Source organism: Protopterus annectens, chromosome 2.part2 (genome assembly GCF_019279795.1).
Source record: "Protopterus annectens isolate FY-2018-M chromosome 2.part2, PAN1.0, whole genome shotgun sequence".
Taxonomy (NCBI): domain Eukaryota; kingdom Metazoa; phylum Chordata; order Ceratodontiformes; family Protopteridae; genus Protopterus; species Protopterus annectens.
Genome location: NC_056730.1, coordinates 932,594,160 through 932,615,526, shown reverse-complemented (window position 1 = coordinate 932,615,526; position 21,367 = coordinate 932,594,160). Strand labels below are relative to the sequence as shown.

General features: G+C 38.3%; 1 protein-coding gene across 1 annotated transcript in view; it reads right to left on the bottom strand.

The window, feature by feature from the left end:
* LOC122795855 (xanthine dehydrogenase-like) overlaps positions 1-21,367 on the bottom strand; it is a 5,725,158-nt gene that overhangs the window by 3,628,117 nt on the left and 2,075,674 nt on the right. Inside the window, exon 18 of the mRNA XM_044064255.1 lies at positions 7,941-8,084. Coding sequence (XP_043920190.1) covers positions 7,941-8,084 — 144 coding nt within the window. The remainder of the gene's footprint in view (positions 1-7,940; positions 8,085-21,367) is intronic.

Below are 21,367 nucleotides of genomic sequence, written 5' to 3'. Positions count from 1 at the left end.
CAGTACTTCGCCCAGGCTGCACTTCTTTTCTCCAGGAAGGCCATACCAGTCAATCTCAAATTAAATCTGTGAATACCCATCCAGCCATCTAAGTTATACTTAAAGAAAGATAGTCACACTGCTTAAAGATCATGATTAAAAGCATGAAACATTTTTTTTCAAACATAAAAGTGTTCACATTCATTTTTATGCTCATGAACACTTTTCTATATGAAAAGAAAAGTGCATTTTGAAGCCTTTAATAAAGTATTAAGTAATAAATATTGCTTCCGAACAGGAAGACTAAATGTAGTAAGTCATGTTTACGGCATTAATATTACTGGGAGAGCAGGAGGCGGTTACATCATTCTGGGTTCCAGCTCTAATAATGCTGGATTAGTGCAGGTAAGTAATTCTAAATTAGTGATAACAAATTTGTGGTTTTCTGGCAACTCTTTGAGGATGGAAGTCCCTAAACAATGACCGTCATCTGCATTTCAGTCTTCATGTTCATCAGAAAATGTACAATATTGCAAAACCTTTTATTTAGGATCTGAAAGGAGAGATGATAAATTGACAAGCAAAGGAGAGTAGTACTGTAGGAATTGAATTCATCCTCAAGTCCTGCTGAGCACCTTCACAAAGTGGACCCTGTTTTTCACAAATTCTCACCAAGACAACACTAATATATAGACTGTATTTTATATAACATACATCATGGACAGAAGTAGGTTAAAAATAAAAAAAAAAGATAGCTGAATGCATAATACCCAGGATAAAAAAAGTGCCCAATCCTGGTAGGCACAGTGGTGCCAGGAATGGAAAAAAAATGATACTGTAGAATCCTCACAACAAAGAAACAATGGAGATAAGCCAGGCCCAGGGGAAGGAAGCCCCCTTCCCGTTGTAGAAGGAAGCATTACTCCACAAAAAAAAATCACAAAAATATATAAGCCAAAAAACAGCCATAAAGACGGTTGAGTGTACTATTGAGAATAAGAAAGAAATTATGTATTGTTACTATTATGCAAGAAGCCCAGAATTTCCAGACAGAAGATACATAAAAAGATTAAGAGAGAAATTAGAGTAAGGAAAAATACTTCCACAAGAAAAATGGTCAGAAACTTTAAATAAAATTGTGTTTATTAATAGAACAGATAAAAAACATTTTATAGACCAAGAAACCATGGGCTGTTTGGAAAAAGAAGCGACTGAGGAAGTCCGAAAATATATAGAACAAAATCTAGAGAAATAAATATGGACATGGGAAACAAAGAGAAATATGATATGGTGCAATGTTTATGCAAAGGAGAAAGCCAAATTAATCAATACAAAAAAGCAGCCCCACAGATATAGGCAAAGGCATCCAGATATAGAAAATTTCACAATACAAAAAATAAGATCACAAAGAGAGAATGTAGAACAGAATATTAGTAAAGTAGAAGTTAAAAAAAAATAGAAGTTGAAGTTATGGAGTACCTGTGAAATGAAGGATTTAGTGTAGAAAGTCTATCACAGGTTATATCACAGTATGACGGAACAACTCCCCCAAGTAAGGAGAAGCAGGAGGAGCAGGAGACATCTGAAGAAGAAATATGGACACGGGAAAGAGAAAGAGATTTAATACGGTGCAATATTTATGCAAAGAGGAAAGCAAACTGATCAATGCAAAAAGAGCAGCATCAAAGATATTTGAAGAGAAATACAGGCAAAGGCATCCAGACATGGAAAATTTTACAATACAAAAATTAAGAAAACAAAGAGGAAAAGTAGAAAAGAGGATTAGTAACGGAAAAGTTAAAGAAACAGAAAGTGAAGTTATAGATTGCCTGTGAAGTGAAGAATTTAGCAGAGATAATCTAACTTTGGTAATATCACAGCAGGACAGAGCAATGGATCCCCAAATAAGGGAGAAACCAGTGGAGCAGGAAACATCTGATCAGTTGCCATATGAAGATACTTTTCAGCCTTCCATAGGAAACGAGTACAAAAGTTCAGTTGAAGTTGCACAGTAAGGGAAGGAACAGGAAACTGTGGCAACTCTGACGCAGTCAATGTTGTGGAGCGATAGGCCAGTGAGTTCCCATATGAAAGAGCAACAGATGATGCAGGATGCAGCTGAAGACAATATGACACATGAAGATGCTGTGGAACTTTCTAAGGAATGCCCGGACATGAATAACAAAGACTGTGCCTCAGTTTAGAAGAAAATGATCTAAGAAAAGAGTTGATTGATTTAACACAGATGGACAGACATGTTAAGACTGATGAAAGAAACAAATGACAGAAAGTCAATAAAACCCAAAATGTTAGAAGTTTGATAAAACAAGTGAACACAATAACTACAACTTTTCATACAGATTTATGCAATATAACAGACGTAAACAGTATAGATTACAGTGCAGCTGACTTAATAACAGATCAAGTCTTACCACAAAAACACATGGCAGTAAGGGAAAGTAAGGGAAGAAATCGAATGCCATCATGGACATATCAAATAGAGAAAATTATAAACCAATTAAGACAAGAAGTGTCACTGTTAGAAGAGTACAGAAGAGGGAACAGATTAACAAAAATATTCAGAAAGATGTGATAAAAGCAATACACAGAATCAGATCAGATCAGGATCCATCATGCACTATCGCAAATAATAAACTAAAAATCTCAGTACAGGTAGAAAAACTTTGAAGATATGCAGATAAATATAAAGGAAAAGTACAAAATAAGCAATTGATTGATGACCCAAAAAGTTTTATACAGAACTGGAAAACAAGGCAAAAGGAATTGAAACACCACCAAAAAAGAAGAAATAGATACATTTTGGAGAAATATCTATGAAGATCCTGTGGAACATAACAAAGATGATGAATGGATAGAAGTAAAAAAAAAGAAGTTTAAAGGTGCAGGATATGAAATGGGATGAAGTAACAGCTAGAGAGATTGAAACAAAGTTAAGAAAAGCCTCTAACTGGAAAACCCCAGGCCCAGATGTAGTACCTAACTTTCGGTTTAAAGTATTAACATCTTTACATGACGATTTAGCCATGAGTAAGAACTATTTATATGCTTGCTCCAGACAGACACCAGCCTGGTTAACAACAAGAAAAACAATGCTCTTACTTAAGGGTGAACCTGCAAGCTATACTAAAAACTTGAGACCAATAATCTGTCTGTCTTCTGACTATATATAAACTATACAGTGGAACTGATGCTGACAGAGTTTAAAGTCATTTAGAAGAAAACTCAATCATGGCAACAGAACAAAAGAGTAACAAAAAAAGTCATATGGAACAAAGGATCATTTATTGTTAAGTAAAGGCATAACGGAGAACTCTAAAAAGGGGAAGAATCTAAGTATGGCATGGACAGACTACAAAAAAGTATTTGACAGTATCCCACATTCATGGATAAAGGAGTGCTTAAAAATACATAATATATACCCTACCTCGATTGATTATATTATGACCATGAAACAATGGCAAATCACTCTGCAGTTAAGACATGATAAAGGACAAATCATTATTCCAGGGATAAAAATTCAAAGGGGATATTCCAGCGTGACTCTCTGTCACCGCCTCTCTTTTGTCTTGCCCTTAACCCATTAAGCTGTCTACTTAATAGATTAGGTCATGGCTACAATTTTGCTCTAAGAAAACAACAAGTGCAAAGACTTCTCAACTTCTTTTTGTAGATGATTTAAACTGTATAGTTCATCAGATGAAGAAATGGAAGCACAACTGCAAATGGTCAAAACTTTTTCGGATGATATAAGAATGTCATTTGGTCTTGATAAATGTGGAAAAGCAACCTTTACAGCAGGAAAGCTGCAGCACCACAAAAACATCAGTTTGGGACAGCAACATTATATAAAAGAACTTGAGCAAGACGGAGTGTATAAATATTTGCAAACTGATGAAGGGATCAACAATAAAACATGAACAAATACAAATAAACCTTGGGAATATTTTATTAGACTAAAAATTAATACTAAAAACTGTGTTGACATCTAGGAACAAAGTCCAAGCTATAAACCAATTTAGTCTTCCTGTCCTAACTTACAGTTTTGGAGTGACTGACTGGCCCCAAACGGTGTTGGACAGGTTAGACAGGAAAACAAGAAGCATGCTTTATGCTCATCAAATAATTTATAAAAATCAGTGTATACCATGACTATATATTCCCCATTCTGAAGCAGGTATGGGCCTCCTCAAAAGTGATTACAAGTATAGATCTGCAATCATGGGACTGCATACATATTTGCTCACCTCACAAGACCCAAATGTATTGAATGTTCTGAAACATGAGGAGAACAAGTCTAAGATGACTTCCCCTTTTTGTTTAGCAGAAGCATATCGGTGTCAAGCAGGAAAAGAAATCAAAACCAGAAGTAGATAAAAATCAGGCAGCAACTGAATGTGCCAAAAATTAAAAAAGAATATAAGGTAAAGGATCAGATGAGAAGGCATGAAATGTAGAGAATGTATAAAAACAGTTGCAATTATAGAAGACACTTGGAATAACCTCATGTTAAGGAGAGGTGAATTTAAACCAAAAGACGAAAGGTTAATATTGGCAGGCCAAGATAGTGGACGATGTACACATTGGTTTACAAAGTCCATTGAACATGTGGGAGAATCAGTCAAATGTAGCTTTTGTAAAACAGAACTGGAAGCAGTCCCACATCTTGTTGCTGGTTGTGATATACTACTGTCAAAAGGACTGTATACTGAAAGGCATAATAATGTGGCAAGTCTGTTGCACTGATGACTGTTAAAACATAATAATAGGGAAGTAGCTGAAAAACACTGGAAACATGAACCACTAAGCATTATAGAAAATGATGAAGTTTATATCACATGGGATCACCCATTACCAATAGTTCAAAAATAGATGTGAGAAAATCAGATATAGTAGTCCATGAAAAGAAGGCATCGATCATTGAAATTGCTACACCCACTGACTACAGTGTCTTGTGTACAGACAGACACAAAGTTATAAAATACCAGGATTTGCATGCAGAAATGACAGCAAAATGGAAGAAGGATACCCAGACAGTTCCAATAGTAATAGGAGCAACATGTATTATAAAAAAGAATTTACAATAGTACTTTGATGTGTTACCGATACATGCAACTCCGTATGAACTGCAGAAAGAGTCATTACTGGGCATACTGCGGGTGCTGCGAAGAACACTTTTGGCTAACACCAAAGACTGAAATAATACTAATTTCATGAACATGAATCATACTTTGACTTGAGAATGAATGGAGTCCATTTACATCATGGTATTAGAAATCCATACTTGGAGAAATAAAAAAAAAAAAAAAGTGCAAAAGCTTTATTTTAACAGCTTTCTAATTTTAGAAGACCAGTAATTAAAATCTGTCGCCGATTTTGGGACTTTGTAACCCCCATTATTGTTGGCTTAGTATAGATTTTTTGTGTTAAGAGACTGAGAGATATGCTACCAACTACATATAAACTGTAAGGCTGCTGCACTGTAAACTTAGTAAAAATATTTTTCTGTGCTGCAAAAGCCATCTTTATATCACCAACCTCTTCACACGCACATGTAAAAATGCCACATACAAAAGTATGTCATCTAACTATACTTTGGACTGAGACCTCTGCAATCCCATAACCCCCCACCTATACACAAATTCTCTACCACTGCGGCTCAGCAAAGAGCATTTTACAAATGTAATTCTTTAAAGAATTCTTGCAACTGTTATTTGGTAAGCATTTTTTTTTATTTTACACTTCACTGTTTTACTTTGGTGAGTACAGACTTCAAATTGTCCATACTCAAAAAAGCGGTTTACTGAATTTTATAACTTAAACTTATTTGAGTTTAACTGCCTTCAAGAATGTACAGTCTTGTTAAAGTAACTGTGATGTCATTTCATATGCCTCACATTCATACAGTTATTTAAGAAAACACCTTTTATCATTAGCTAGATCATCACATTAGAGTCTGCATTCATGATTTCTGACAATCATCACTACCTTATACTACACTATTTAGCCTCATCCCATATGTCCCAAGCATATGTCCAGAAATAAGAAACAAATTTCATGGCTGGAGTAGAAAGTTATCTATAAACAGTTAATAACACCTACTGTTTCAGACTAATGAATCCATCTCTCACTGTATCCTTACCTTCTTATAAGCTTTACTTCACTGGTTAGTTTACAAATAGAAGTTTCTGAAGATTCCTATTACACTCCAGTGACTCCATCATTTCAGACATTCTGTTATACATTTCTCTCCACTAGATCCAGAAATGTGTTTTGCAGAAATTAATTCATGTGTGATTAATGAAAAAAAAACACATGCAGCATGACAGATGAAATTAACTATGACAAAGATGACCTAAGTTTGATTTTCAGGTGATGCACTAGAGTAGCTGGGCAGAGGGTGGGAATGAGCAGGTTCTGAAGTTCACTCATCCTAGGGACTGTTATGGGATGTTTGACAAGCACATTTCCACAGATGAACCACTGCTGGACATCAGGGTCATGTGGATGGGGAGGGGCAGGGCTTTGGCTGAGCGTGGACAATTACACCAATAGCTTACTACATGCCCCCACAGGCAACATGGGCATACACGAGTAGAGGAAAAGTAGATACAATATAACACAAGAAACCCTCACAATTGGCTTTCACCCCACAGGAACAAATGGGATGTAGATACCACTTACCCAGTGGGAAATTGGTTCTTCAACATATTGCTGAAGGTGGTGACGGGCAGGCATAGGAGACCAAAGAATATTATCTAAAATAAAAACATTACAAAAAGTATGCAACTATGGTGGAGTTCTATGCAGTGTCCACACACTTCCTCTATTATGATTCAGGTGTATGACAGTTTATTTTTCTATCTACAGGTAAAAGTGACCTTAACTTGGTTGCTTTTCCATGTCTTTAACATATGTCAATAAAGACTAGGACCAGGCCACTGATCTACTTCCCCCCCCTCATCATTCTATTGTCTCTTCAGTGCCTAACTCCCTGCTCTGTTTTACTAACAATTTTCAGTTATGCCACTTGGCCAAATGCAGCGAAGTAAAATGCATTCTCTTCATCAACTGCCCAGGCACACCATCAATATATATAAGCAAATAGGAGTCCCTCTTGTCATGAAATACTGTTATTTACTATCTTAAACTATAAATTCCTCTGAGAGGGTCAGTTGCTGGTAAAACAAGATCAATTAGTGTCCTGTATGCCAGACTGTCAGGTGGAGGCTGTAGGACTATGTAATGCCCAACTGCCTGCCACTCTGGAAGGTTCTGGGGTAGGACCCAAACTGGGTGTCATTCCAGGCAGTATCTTGGGGTCATTTCCTAAGTTTCATTCTCAGAGTATCACAAGGCAGGAAGCCTATGAGGGTAATATGAGAAGGATCAAACATACCTGCATCCTGTGCATATCCACGGCATGTCATGTGCATGTTTTCAGGCATATAACAGGAGGCAAAAAACAAAAAACTCCACTCCCTGATGACTGAATTCATTCTTTCCAGCAGTTTATGTGACACAGATTCTTTGTTTCTTAGTCCATTCAGCAAGCAACAACCTAATTTCAAGCTTCAGAAATTAACACTGGCTTCAAAAAGGCATGAGACATACAAAAGGCAGTTAGATGGCACTGATGCTTTTTCAGCTTAGCAATATAAACTGTTATGTCACCAAATTACTGGGCTTTGTATGCCCATAGTTTTCATGGCCCTTGCCTGACTGATTTTTTGATGGCATGCATCTGACATTTCATTGTTTGGATTGAACTCTGACTATCACTACCATTTTCTCTGAAGAACAGACAAATCTCCAGTTAAGCAGTCAATCAAAGAACTCAGCATGCTTCAGTTGCACGAGCTATGCTTCAACAAAACACTTTACAATATGTCAGCTTATAATACACACTTTAGAACAGAAACAGAAAACAAATATGTACATACTGTCACCGCTCCAGGGACCTCCATTGCAGAATTAATATCAATATTGTCGATGGTGGCATTGCCTTCTGTGCTCAAAACAAAATTCGCATATAATTCATTTGGAAGAGGAAGAGAATCATTGACGTATGCTGCTTCACCCGAGGTCTGCAAGAAAGAATAAAAGTCACTGCAACCCAATAATCAAACAGGACGCTCATTAAAATATAACGTTCCCATTTCGCATTATGTTATCATTATTACTTCCAGGTCAAAAGGTTTAGCTTCTGATGTACACAAACTGTTTTTTTTTTTAACACGGTATTTACATTATCAGAAATTAGACTTCAGAAATAAGCTAATTCTACAAAACTATCCAGGGATTCCTTTCTCAACACATCTTCCCTGACTATTTAATATGGGTAGTCCCATTATAAACTCGCACCATGAAGTAGACAAGAGAAAAACAAGACAGCCTAAACCAATACCAAATGAAGCAAGTAGGGCAGGGTAAGTTATCCTACGCAATTTAGACTTTATGCCAGAGAAGAAATCAGGGAAAGGCATTTAGAATAATAATTCAACAGAAATATCCATAAAGGTATGGCAAGACAGACAAAAGAAATAATCGATGGATGAGATTCATTTACACACCTAGTATTAAAGTATTCAATAAAATACCTCTCTCTAACCAAGTCATAACTGTCACATAGTATCAAACGTAAGGGAAGACTATCAGGACCCCAAGTAAAGATGAATGGGGTGGGCAGTACTAAAATATGCATGCTGCCTCCACATAACCAGGGTACCCATCTATGACTAAGTGGTTGGTCAGCTGACTTACACCTGCTAGAGGCCACAGCAACAAATTCAGAGCCGACCCCAACCAGTGGACAGCAGTACTGCAGTACAGACAAATAAGTGACACCATTCTTGTCTTCTTCATTGGTTTATAACTATATGGAAGCACATCTTCGTTCTGCTAATGATGGGGGTATAAAGGTCCTGGTTGTGAGGAAAGTGACCAGGCTGCCAAATAATAATACGGCTTCTTCTTATTCCTCCACCCAAAATGGACAATATGGATCACCCTCACTAAGTAAAGTCAACTGCAATAGGCAAGTCACAGAGGTACAGCAAAGTTGAAAAGCTGGCCCCAAGGGCTAATATAAAGGATGAGGATGGAGACTACAGAAACAAACAGCAGAAATAATAACAATAACAAGTCGCAAGCCAGCCCACTAGCAGGGAGCTTGAAGGCTCATCATTGGTGAAAGCCTGATTTAAATGGACAACTAGGTGGGATGGGCAAGACTGAAAGACAAAGTACAGAGCTCACAAAAATAAAATGTGTGGAATTATCAAATCAGCACTGGCCCTCAGGAAAAAAAGTACTAGTGGTGCAACATTTTTAGAATGGAGGGAGGGAGTATAAATGTACTGCTCCAAAATAAAAGAAGTAGTACAGTAGAATGCATTTTGCCCAGTCTATAAAGATAAATAATCTAGATACAATTTTTTTCTGGAGTTCCAGGATACATTATAGAACTGATGTCTTCAGATCGACTGATAATATACAATTTGTACCAGGCTACATGCATGGATGCATGGATGTTAAACCAATGTATATGTCAGTTTTACATGACACTGGTTTTAAAAGCACTAAGATTTTTACTAGACAACACAAACTCACAATCAAAGACAACAGAATTATATCTGGAAAGTTTAGGAGAAATTCTAAAGAAAAATGTTTTTGTATCCAGCAATAGTTTTCTATATAAGTAAATAAAACCTGAGGCAATTCCAACTAGTGGTGAAATAAACTCAAAAACAATGAAAACCACTTGATAATACCAGACGAAACGACTAGTGAAACATCTTTAACATACCAAAAAACTCAAATAGCACTTTCATCAACAGAATTGACTTTCTCAGAAATGAAAACCATTTAGAAAAACTCATTTTATATATCATGGTGTAAAAATCAAGAATCAATAACACTTAATGTTCAATCAACTGTGATAATAGATACAGCAATGTTAACCCGTGATGTATAAACCTCATACTACTAGTCTACAATCACTAAGGAACATCTGATGTTGATGGTCTCATTCAGTCCTGGCAGTCTGTCCACCTCTAATATTACCTGCCACTCAGTCTCTCGCATTATGCTCAGGCTGTACAGGATATTACATTGGTATGAGTATTAGGAGGTTAAGTAGCAGAATAAAGGTGCATGTATACAATAGCAAAACAAAAAAAGTAGTAATGCTCTTTACAGACAAACCATTAGTTGTAATCAAAATAAAAATTTTCTGTTTGCAGTCCTTGAACATATTTCTATGGATTTAAGAAGGGGTAATTACAAAAACATGATTGAAAAAAGAGAGACTACCACTGGAGCTATAAAGGGATCTATCTGTTTCTGTTCAGCCCAAAAGGAAAATCTTTTCCATTTACTCTTGTAAATTTTGCACACTGAAGACCTATGTGAGATCATCAAAATTTCTCGAATGGGGGAAGAGAGCCTGAGAAATCTTGCCATCATCGGAAGTGGAGAAATTATGCACTTAGTTTCAGGCCCTGTATGTTTGGGTGTGGATGCCCTGACGAATGAAAAAGCAGATCTGGACCCAGATCAAATCTCATCGGAGGGCAGACCAAGTGAGACCAAAGAAAGGTGAACCAGGTTTGTCCAGGCCAAAATGGGGCTTTGCAATCTGAGAGTTTTCTGTAAAAACTTGAGAATTAACAGTAGGGGATTAAAGGCAGACAGAAAACCGGAGGGTCAAGCATGGACTAGAGCGACCTTGGGGGACTGCCCCTGAGGAGGGATCAAGGCAAAACACTTGCTGCATTTTTTTTTTTTTTTTTGAAAAGGGACGCAAAGAGATTGCAGCAAGGATGATCCAATTTCTGGAAGATCATGTCTGCCATTGACTGATTCAGGGACCACTCGTGAGACATTAGTAACATTTGGCTGAGCCTTTTGGCTAATATGTTGGACTTCCCCGGAATATGCGTTGCTAGGTAGCATCTCATAGGAAGAATGCATGCTGTATCTTAACAACTCAGTAGTCCCTTCTAAGAATATATGAAACCTGGCAAGTTCTTCTTTATTTCCTTCCCATAACACACACACACACACACACACACACACACACACACACACACACACACACACACACACGTGTGTATCATCGACAAAACGCTGATAAAACTTCACATGCTCTGAGTATGGATTGTTATACACAAAATCATGTTCCCAATTTGCCATTACAAGATTAGTATAGCTATTGGCGCATGGGGTGCCCATAGCTACACCCCATTGTTGCCAATACAAACTGCCTGCAAAGATCATCACATTGAGTACAAGCACTAGACTTAAAGCACATATTACATTGATTTGATTGACACTAATATCAGCTTCTTTCCGTATGAATTCTCTGACAGCATTTAACCAAAAGTCATTCGGGATAGCCAAGAAGAGGCTAACAACATACATGGTCACTAAAAGAAGTACCACAACTACTAAGATGGTGGAGAAGATGGCGTGCTGCTGTCTGTGGCAAAGGAGATGTAAAACGTGTACTGATTGTTGTGAGTCATACATTAAATTGGGAAAAACTGAGTATAAAGATGGATGAAAACTGGGGATGGGTGGTGGTTAATGTACATGGAGCACACGGCTACATGTTCTTAGCAAATATCTATGGTCCCAGTATTAAGGAGAGTAAGCCTTTTATCTCATTCCATACACCAGTTGTGGACTGCAGGGCACTATCTCCCTTTGATTACTGGAGGACATTTTATTGTGACACTGAACTCCTTAACAACAGAATTCCAAAGGGCAGAGTCAGGCTTGGTAAGAACAGAACTAAGTTAGAAGACTGAATAAGGAAGTTGACATTTGGAGGGTAGTGAACCAGTGGAAGAAATAATTCATATACATTACCCCTCAAACCGGGGTTGTAAATAAGACTGATTTTTTTTTCCTCATTAGCCAGCAGTGGGTTGATGGATAAAAAATGTTTAGCATTCAGCAAGATGCCTTATCGGATCATAGTAAAGTTCTCCCCCATGGGATAGAGATTTGCTTGAGCAGTTTTCTCATGGTTATAGGTTAGATATATTATTAGTCCACCAAGTATGTTGCAAGGAAAGCATAAATTGGATTATTTACTTTTGGGATGACTTCTGATTGATAGCAACAAAGAAATGGATATTCTGAGATATATGTAAGTTTAACCTAATGGGTGCGGTGGTGCAGCGGTAGCGTTGTTGCCGCACAGCAAGAGGTTCTCCCGTTCGATTCTCGGCTGGAGTGTGGGGAGTGCCTTCTGTGTGGAGTCTGCATGTCCTCCCCACGGTTGGGTGGGCGTTCAAAAGACATGCGTAAATGGGCGTGCCTTAGTTGAAGGTTGAACGTCGAGCTGGCACATCGGCGTTCGTGAAAATCTACTGCCAATCATTAGCGGACCGGAGTTCCGCTGTGGCGACCCCTAACCAGGAAAAGCCGAAAGACAACAGCAACCTAATGGGCTTTATGGAGTATTTGCAACATAAGGAAATAAACATCGAGGATAAAGAGAAGAGAGCAGGTGAAGTTGGACGAGTTGCCTTGCAAGACCAGTACATAAGATTAGACTGCCAGCTGGGAGACATTCTGAGGAAACCTGACACCTTAAAAAAAGAAAAGTCAGAAGCTATACTAACCAACAACAAAAATGGGACAGGAAAAGCTTACTGCACTGGGCAAAGTTAACCCAGTATCAAAGCATCTAGCTGCTCAGTTAAAAGACCATAAATTGGAGAACTTGGAGAACTCAATATTATCATTATGGCAAGTCTGTTGGGATATTTATACACACTGCAAACAGCATAAATGCATGTATGGGGGAAGCTTATAGAGCACTATATCAACATCCTCCATCTATACAGACATGTTAATGCGAACACTTCAGTTCTGTAGTCTGGCCCCAGCCAAGTGAAAAAGTGACTGCAGACCTAGACAGCCCTATTTCACTAATGGAGGTTCGTAAGCAATCAATGACCTTAATGCTGGGAAAGTCCCTGGGCCAGATGGCACCCCAAGCAACATTTACAAGTTAGTATCAAAAGGCTTACTTTCCTTGAGATTATTAAAGCTTTACGTGGTCAGCCAAGTTGTAGGGCAATTACCAGTCTCCACCAGATAGGTCAATATCCTCATATTCTCCAAGGAAGGGAAAGACAAACTGAAACCAATGAGCTATCGTCCTACTTCTTTATTGCTGTTCCACACTAAAGTGCTGGCTAAGACATTGGCAAACAGGTTGGTTAACTATAGCCAGAAAATGGTGAGTACATCTCTACAAGGACTCATTCTTAACAGACATTCCAGGTCTCGTTAGGTTACTTTATAACATTCAAAGGTTATTGAAGAGGAACCAGGGACCATGTGTATCTCTCTTTACTGATTCTAATAAATAAAAAATAAAGAGATTGACTCTCTGTACTGGGACAACTTATGGGGGAGTACTTTGAGAATTTAGGTTACCACTTGGGTTTATTAAGTTGGATCAATTGCTATTTAAATCTCCCAAAGCCAGGATGTTCACTGATCACTCCATTTCTTAGTCCCTTAAGCTTTTTAAAGGTGGGAGACAGTGATGTCCACTCACACCATTAATGTTCACCTTGGCAGTAGAAGCACGCAGTCTTTATATAAAGCAGAATTACTCCCACTGGGGTATTCCATCCACAGCTATCCGTATATATTATTTGATGTCAGATGTATGGATGATTCAACCCTAGGAATACAAGATCCATAAAAACACTTACCAGAGGAATTTCAGGTCTTTCTATAATTTGGGGAGGTGTCAGGTCTCCCAGTAAACTGGGTGAAGATGGTGGTGCTCTCTCTGGATATTTCAAGTTGAAGCCTAGAAGCCCTGTTCGTTACTGTTTTGGGAATTTAGTGGTAATCAGAAGTGCTCTTGATGGGGATAAAGCTTTGTCAAAACTTTAGGAATATTGCAGTAGCAAATCTGAAACACTGCAACTATTACTTCAAGGCAAACTCAGCTAGTGGGCATGCCATGCTGACCAAGGTTTCTTTTTTGGGGATAAACTATTGGCTAGGCTTGTAAGAGCCACAGGGCCATTAGCCTAGTAACCTCCTATCATCCTAAAATTCCCACTGCTGGCAAAAATTGCAGTGGTAAAGATGATTTTACTATCTACATTTCTGCTCTTAGCAAGATGCATACCCTCACTTGATGACTGCCTGATCAATGGCAACCTACAAGAATTATAGCCACATTCAAGGATGGTACTCACACCAGGATTAGAAGAAAAAAGTAATGGCGGCAAAGAGTTATGGAGTGTTGGGCCAGCCAGACCTAAACCAATCCCCTTGAGCTATTGATCTAATGCATTTTATCCTAGCAAGGTGTGGCTGTGGAGGGAGCTGGCCCCATCCCAAATGGAAGTGTTTGAATCTGTAGATAAGGAAACAAGGAAAATATGGGTATCTGAGAGGTGCTAAAAGAAACATAGGGTGCTCTTAATGATGACTCATACCAGCTAAGGTGTAACTGAATTTTGGATTGGGTCTGGACAAATGAAGGCACCACAACGAACAATAAACCAATATTCTGGGATGCGTGAATCAAGGGGGACATACTGTATTGGATAGATTTTCTTGTCCAATATCTAAAAAAACATGATTACATTAATACAATGTAAGAAGAATGTACAACAGCTAACTTGCTATGGTGGCAAATTTCCTGCTAATTACCAGAGGCAGAGGGGAAAGATGGTAAAGAGGACAAACTAATGGAACTTATTAACTGGACTGGGATTAAAGGTGAGTGTAACTCCCACCTTCTCTCCATACTCTGCAAATAGAAAAACGCATTTATGCGGGAAGCTTATAAAGCACTACATCAGTATCCTCCATCTATGCACAAGTATCAGTGGGAGCACTTTGTGAGTTCTGAAGTCTAGCTCCAGCTAAGGGAGGAAATGAATGCACACCCCTATTTCATTATCTGAATTTCATAAGCAATCAATGACATTAAGGTTGAAAAAGATCCTGGGCTACATGACATCCCAGTCAACCTTTACAGAGCATCAAAAGACTTTCTTTCCCCAAGACTATTAATAATTTTTAAAAACAGCCATCTTTATAGGGGAATTGCTGTCTTTGGGCAGAGAGGTCAATATCTTCACATTCCTCAAGGAAGGGAAGGATAAACAGAATATGATGAGCTATCATCCTATTTCTTTAATGTTGGTCTAGTCTAAGGTGCTGGCTAAGATACTGGCAAATAGGTAAGGTAACTATAGCCAGAGCATGGTGAGTACTTTGTTGCAAGATTTCATTCTTAACAGACAGGAAATTTCAGTCTTATTATGTTATTTTATAACATTCAAGGGTTATTGTAGAAGAAGAATCAGGAACCATGTGTAACTGTCTACTGATTTTAATAAAGTCTTTGACTCCTTGTAGTGGGATTACTTATGGGAAGTCTTTCAAGCATTTGGGTTACCACATGAGTTTATTAAGTTTTGTCATTCACTATATAAATCTCCCAAAGCCAGTGTGGTTAGTAATCACTCCATTTCTGAGGCCTTTAAGCTACTTAGAGGCAGGTGATGGTGATATCTGCTCTCGCCATTAGTATTCACCTTGGTGGTAGAAGCTTTGAGTCTTTTTGTATAAATCAGAGTTACTCCCATTGCAAGTAGAGGGGAAAACTAAAAAACAGGACAAATTAATGGTAATTAACTGCATCAAGGTTAAAGGTTAGACTAAACTCTGCCTCCTCTCCTACATGTACAGGTACCTAAACAGTCACAGTGCAAATGTGTTTGAAAAGGATGACCATAAGTAGCCTCTACTGCTTGGCCAACCTGTGGAGAAGGCCCACTGATCACAGCTCCTTAATGAATGTACAATACAATCAATACCAGAGAATATTGCTCTTACTCAGTTTAAAAAAATAATTTTTGGCAAAGAGCTCCACTTCAATTGAAAGAGCAGGGTAGAGGATATGGAAAGTGTTGGCGATGTGGAGCTCTTGAGGTCACCTGTTTCCATGATTTATGGCAATGCCCGCAGAGTCGTGCTATATGGGACCAAGCCCACAAGGCAGTATCCTAGGCAATGAGAAATGTCAGTCCCCCATCAGATGAGGTCACATTTTGGGTGCTAGATGCTCTTCCCCCTAACCCCACTATTGGCGGTACTGCAAAATGGTAACTGATGTTTGTAAAGCTGAATATAACCACTTTTTTATTTAAGCCATGAATGTGTATTAATGATCATTTTTATACTGATTTTCACTTTTATGTAAACAGGTTAAGTGAATCTAAGATATTATATTAAGATGTTATATTACCAAGGGTTTGACTATAGCAATCCTTGGTGTACTAACAATGGTGTTAAGCAAAATGCTAACAGTATAGTATGGCTCTCTTTAGTAAACAAAATTTCATATGCTTTTCATATAAAGGATATACTTCTCCAAGGCGTTACTGTCATCAAGTACTCGGTCACCTATGTTGTCAACTCCCAATCATATGGCCGTCATGTCTCCACACTATTTTGAAAATCCTTCTAACTAGCCCCACTAATTTCCAAAGATATCCTCTCTATAACTGTACAAGTCTTATTTCATCTGTACTCATCCCTCATAGGGTCCTTCAATCAATACAATTTTTCCTTTGTCATGTACCTTTCTAAATATACTGATCAACTTGAAAGACCTCAGAGATTCTTAGCTGTAAACATCACTGGTCTTGAGTCCATTAGTTACCCATGTAGGCTGTCAGCCCCTCCTTGTAATCAGTCTCCTACTAATACTTTTGCAATGACCTTTTTCTTGTTCTTCCAGCACTGAAAGACCCTGCTTTATTCAACCTCTTGCACTTCAGCCTACCCAATGGTTCTTCAAATATCTATACCAAGGATCTCAACCGACACCAACAAATAAATAAGTCTCAGCAAAACACATAACTAAACCATCGCATTCTGTGCCTGTGGAACAAGCACTCCTCCATGTTAAAGACAGAATTACTCTGGCTTCTTTCAAAGTTTAGCTTGATCCTTGAATGGGCAGTCATTAATTATTTCTTGGGTTATTCTGCATTGTCCTTCTATGCAAAGGACTGAACACTATTGAATTACACAGCATTCATTAAGCTTATTTGGACAGTTTGTTAATGGTACTATTGACTGCCTGTTTACCATCTACCTATCAACCTATGACCACTTCACTAAAACAGGAGATATCATTAACAGCACATTTTCATGAAATACTACCACCTTTGAAAAAGAAGCAGATGGGATAATTATGCGTTTTATGAAGGAAAGGACAGCAATCATAAGATCAATGGATCATAGGAAATACAAAGCAAATGATTCTTGCAACCATTTGGGCCTTGCCAGCACCCACCCTCGGACCATACCCGCTTGCTCAAAGAGGGTTAGGCAGGTCAAGCCTAGGGTGAATTTGTGGTACCCATCTTGTCATCCAGGTCACACATGAGCAAAGATAGTATATCACACTGCTTAATTTTTAGAGAGGTCTGTTTTGGGGGTGTGATGAATCTCTCTCTCCAGTACTTCTTAGTTATCCATTGGTAAAGCTTTACATTGGTGATTGTGATTTGTGGCTATAAATGAGATACAGGACCACTGAGCCCCTAATGCGTGTAGAGCAAATCACAGACCACTCCTCAGGATTCTATAAGATACCAAATAAATCTTAGTCTTTCCTGGTAAGGTTAGGGATTTTAGATCTATGATCTTCGTAGTTATGAATCTCGGGGATTTTTCTAGTTGTTTAATATGTCTAGTAAGGTACATCCAAAGGAAGCACTGTACTCAATAATTTACCTAATCAATGCTGAACAGAAGAGAACAGTTACCTCTTTAAATCTCTTGCCAATTGGTTATGCTGTGTAGAAGGACTTCCTGACTATTGTTGTCAAATGACGATCAAAGGAAAAGGCATTATCAATCCATGTTCCAAGGTTCCTAACAATATTCTCATTTTGAATTCAGTATTTTCTATGCTGTATACTGGGGAGGAGCTGTCTACCAAATGTGACAATACTGCATTTTCTACACTTAATTTGAGCTTACTGTTCATACACCAGGTACTTAGAAATGTAAGTTTTGGCTGAAGGGTTTGTACATCAGAGGGACACTTAATAATGATTCCCACTTTCCATTTGTCCATCATTTTTTTAGTCAGAAGTCTCATTTCATGATCCAGAGATAGAAAGGCAAATACTGCACAGAATAAGTCCCAACACTGAGCCCTGGGGACACCAGTCACCCTCAAACTCTCTTATGAGGCACCAGCCAGATGCACTCTGTGTTCTGTCTTTTACCCAATCTGCTTTCTGTCTTACTTCATAGGGATCTATTTTTAAAGTGTTTAGCTTACTAATTATACTAGCATGGTGGATGCTGTCAAAAGCCTTGGCCAGGATGAGGGCAAGCTTGTGGACAGTATGACCTCTGTCAACAGTCTATACTACCATCTCAAAGTTGTTAACCAGATTCATTAGACAGGATCTACTGAAGGGAAAAATCTACCTGCAGTGGCCTAGTCTGATGAGATCTGTAATACTATGGTTTAGCAGGTCAGTTATAATATGCTGTATAGCTTTGGAAATAGTACTCATCAGGCTGATGAGCCTATAATTCCCACAGTTGGTGGTAAGGCCACCCTTGTAGAGTGGGATCACTACTGGGGTGATAAACACTGTGGCTAATCTCAGGTTAAATACTTTAAGAGTGGTTCTCTCAGGTTTGGTTAGTACTGCTCATTAAGCAGTCAGGTATACTCTCAGGTCCCACGGAGGAAGTATTTTTGGTCTTAGAAAGTATCTTTGGTGCATGTTCTTTACTTCAGTCATGCTACTTGTATATAAGTTTATATATAAAACAAATGTAAAAATACTAATTCAACCTAACTGTATTCTACATCAAATATCTTTATATCTAGTTCATTCTTTACATGCATGCAATTTTTATTTTATTTTATTTTATTTGACATCTGTTAACTGGGTTAGTCTGACTGGGCACAGCCCTTTTTCAGCAGAGACCTGAGGAGAAAAGCTCCATTACTTAAACATTATGTAACATGAACAGCTGTTGCAAGAGAAAAAAAGAAAAACCATTGAAAACTTAAGACTAACTGTACATAACTAGTTCAGTTTTTACATAAGAAACATTCTATAAAAGTAATAAAAGTACAAGTAACTCATAGAATTATCATCAGAGATAAATCAGCATAACGGGCAAATGCATAAATGTGGTTAACAATAAAGTATGAACAGTTTTAAGTAAACTTAGCAAGATATAAGTAGTAAGCGCTCCTACAGTCGCAAACAGTAGTAGAAAGTAGTCAGGAAATCCTTCTACGTGGCACACCTCATCACAAAAGGTTTCTCATCCAGAAAAAAAGAGGTCATTGTTCCCCTCTACTCATCACTCATTAGACCCATTATAGAGTACAACACCCCTTTTGGTATGTACCTCACAAGACATCTACAACAACTGAAAAGGCCACAGAAATACCTCACAAAGAGGATCACCGGCCTCAAACAGATGCCCTACGCAGACCGTCTAAAAAAAACTCCAGCTTTACTCCGTCGCATATCGCCTACTCAGAGGTGATCTCTGCCTAACATACAAAGCTATGTCAAACCCAGAGGTGTTGGACATGCTCCACTTAAAGAAATCCCAATTTCTCCGAGCTACACGCTCTAGGGACCTAAACTTTGTCACCACAATAAACAGAACATGCCAGAGGGATAGATTCCTTTCCAGAGACTTCCCATACTCTGGAATAAACTACCTATCTATATCAAACAAAGCTCCTCATTAGCACTGTTCAAGAAAAATCTTGATGATTGGATGGGAAATTCACCCCAGGGATCACCTCTGTGGCTCTGCTCGACAGTGGCACAGGAAAATAATTTTCTTGGGTGGCAAAAGCCAGGGTACCTTTTTGGCTGGACTTGTATAGGCCCTAGGGCCGATAGCCTAGTACCTACCTATGAACCAGTGAAAAGAAAGAGGAATACAAAAAAATAATACAAGGTAAAGAGTAGCAGGGGAGAGAAAAAGTAATAAGATATAAGAGTGAAGCTAGTATGTAGTAAAAGAGAAATAGAGGAAATAAGTATTTGTAGTAAATTTTAAATGATTTGATATAAAAGGAAGTTAGGATAGGATAAACTTTTTTCTGAAGAAGTTCACGGAATAAACAGTGAATGAAAGCACAAAAATATTTGTTTTCGAGTGGTCATTGGAATCGCACCTAGAACTTGTGTTTTGAGTTTTAAATACTAGTAGGAAAAATAACAAGTAGGAAGCCAGTGAAAGGACTAGTGTGCTAGTAGCTGAGAGGACAGCAGTCTTAGTAGAGGACGATAGCTTATGTTGGGTCATGACAGAGGCATGACCATGTTTTGTGGAGGTAGTCTTTAATTACTATTTTAAATGTGTTAGGGTCAGTGATACATATGACATTATGAGGAAGTTTGTTCCAGGCATTTGTTATGGAATAGGTATAAAGTATTTTGCAAATATTTTTATTGGGCATATAGACTTGCAATAGGTTCTGTTGGGAGCTACGGAGAGAGCGATTGGGAGTATAGGACTGGATAAGAGTGGAGAGAGAGAGGGACAGGAAGATGGTTTATGTAAAACTGAATGAGCCAAGAGAAGCTGGGGTATTAGGATTCAGTGATGAAATTCTAGCCACTACAGGTTTCTTAGGGCGATGCAGTAGTGGTTACGGTAAGGTAGATTGGAGGTAAAACAAGCTATTTTGTTATAGGTGAGTTCTAGTTTAGTGAGAAGATTTGATTGGAGGAGTACGAGAATAAGGGCTGCACAGAGCAGTGTGGGGAGTAGAAAGGCTTGTGCAAGGCAGAGTATGGAAGCATTTGTAAGGTATTTATTATGTCTGTAAAGCAGGCCTAGTTTTTGATGGGCCTTTTTAATGGACTGCTAAGTGCATAGATCGAATTTGAAATGGTCATCGATAATAACTCCTGGGAGTTTAGTGTGGGGTTCAGGAGAGATGGTCGTATTATTCAGTGAGGAGACAGAGAAGGAAGTTTTGTGATGCTGAAAGATAGTAGGGAGAAATAAGAGGAGTTTAGTTTTCTTAGGGTTCAGTAGTAATTGGTGGGAAGTAAGCCATCTTTCGACAGAGTGCAGGGATTCTTGGGTGAGGGTATGAAGGTGAGTGATATTGTCACAGCAAGAGATGACTTTGGAATCATCAGCATATTGAATAACAGTACAGAGTGGACAAGAAGAGTGGAGGCCATTAATAAGGATGTTGAAAAGTAGGGGACCAAGGATGGAGCCAAGGTATTGGAGAGTTATTTCTTGCATAAATATTACGTTCTGCTACAAGTTATCATACTATAAA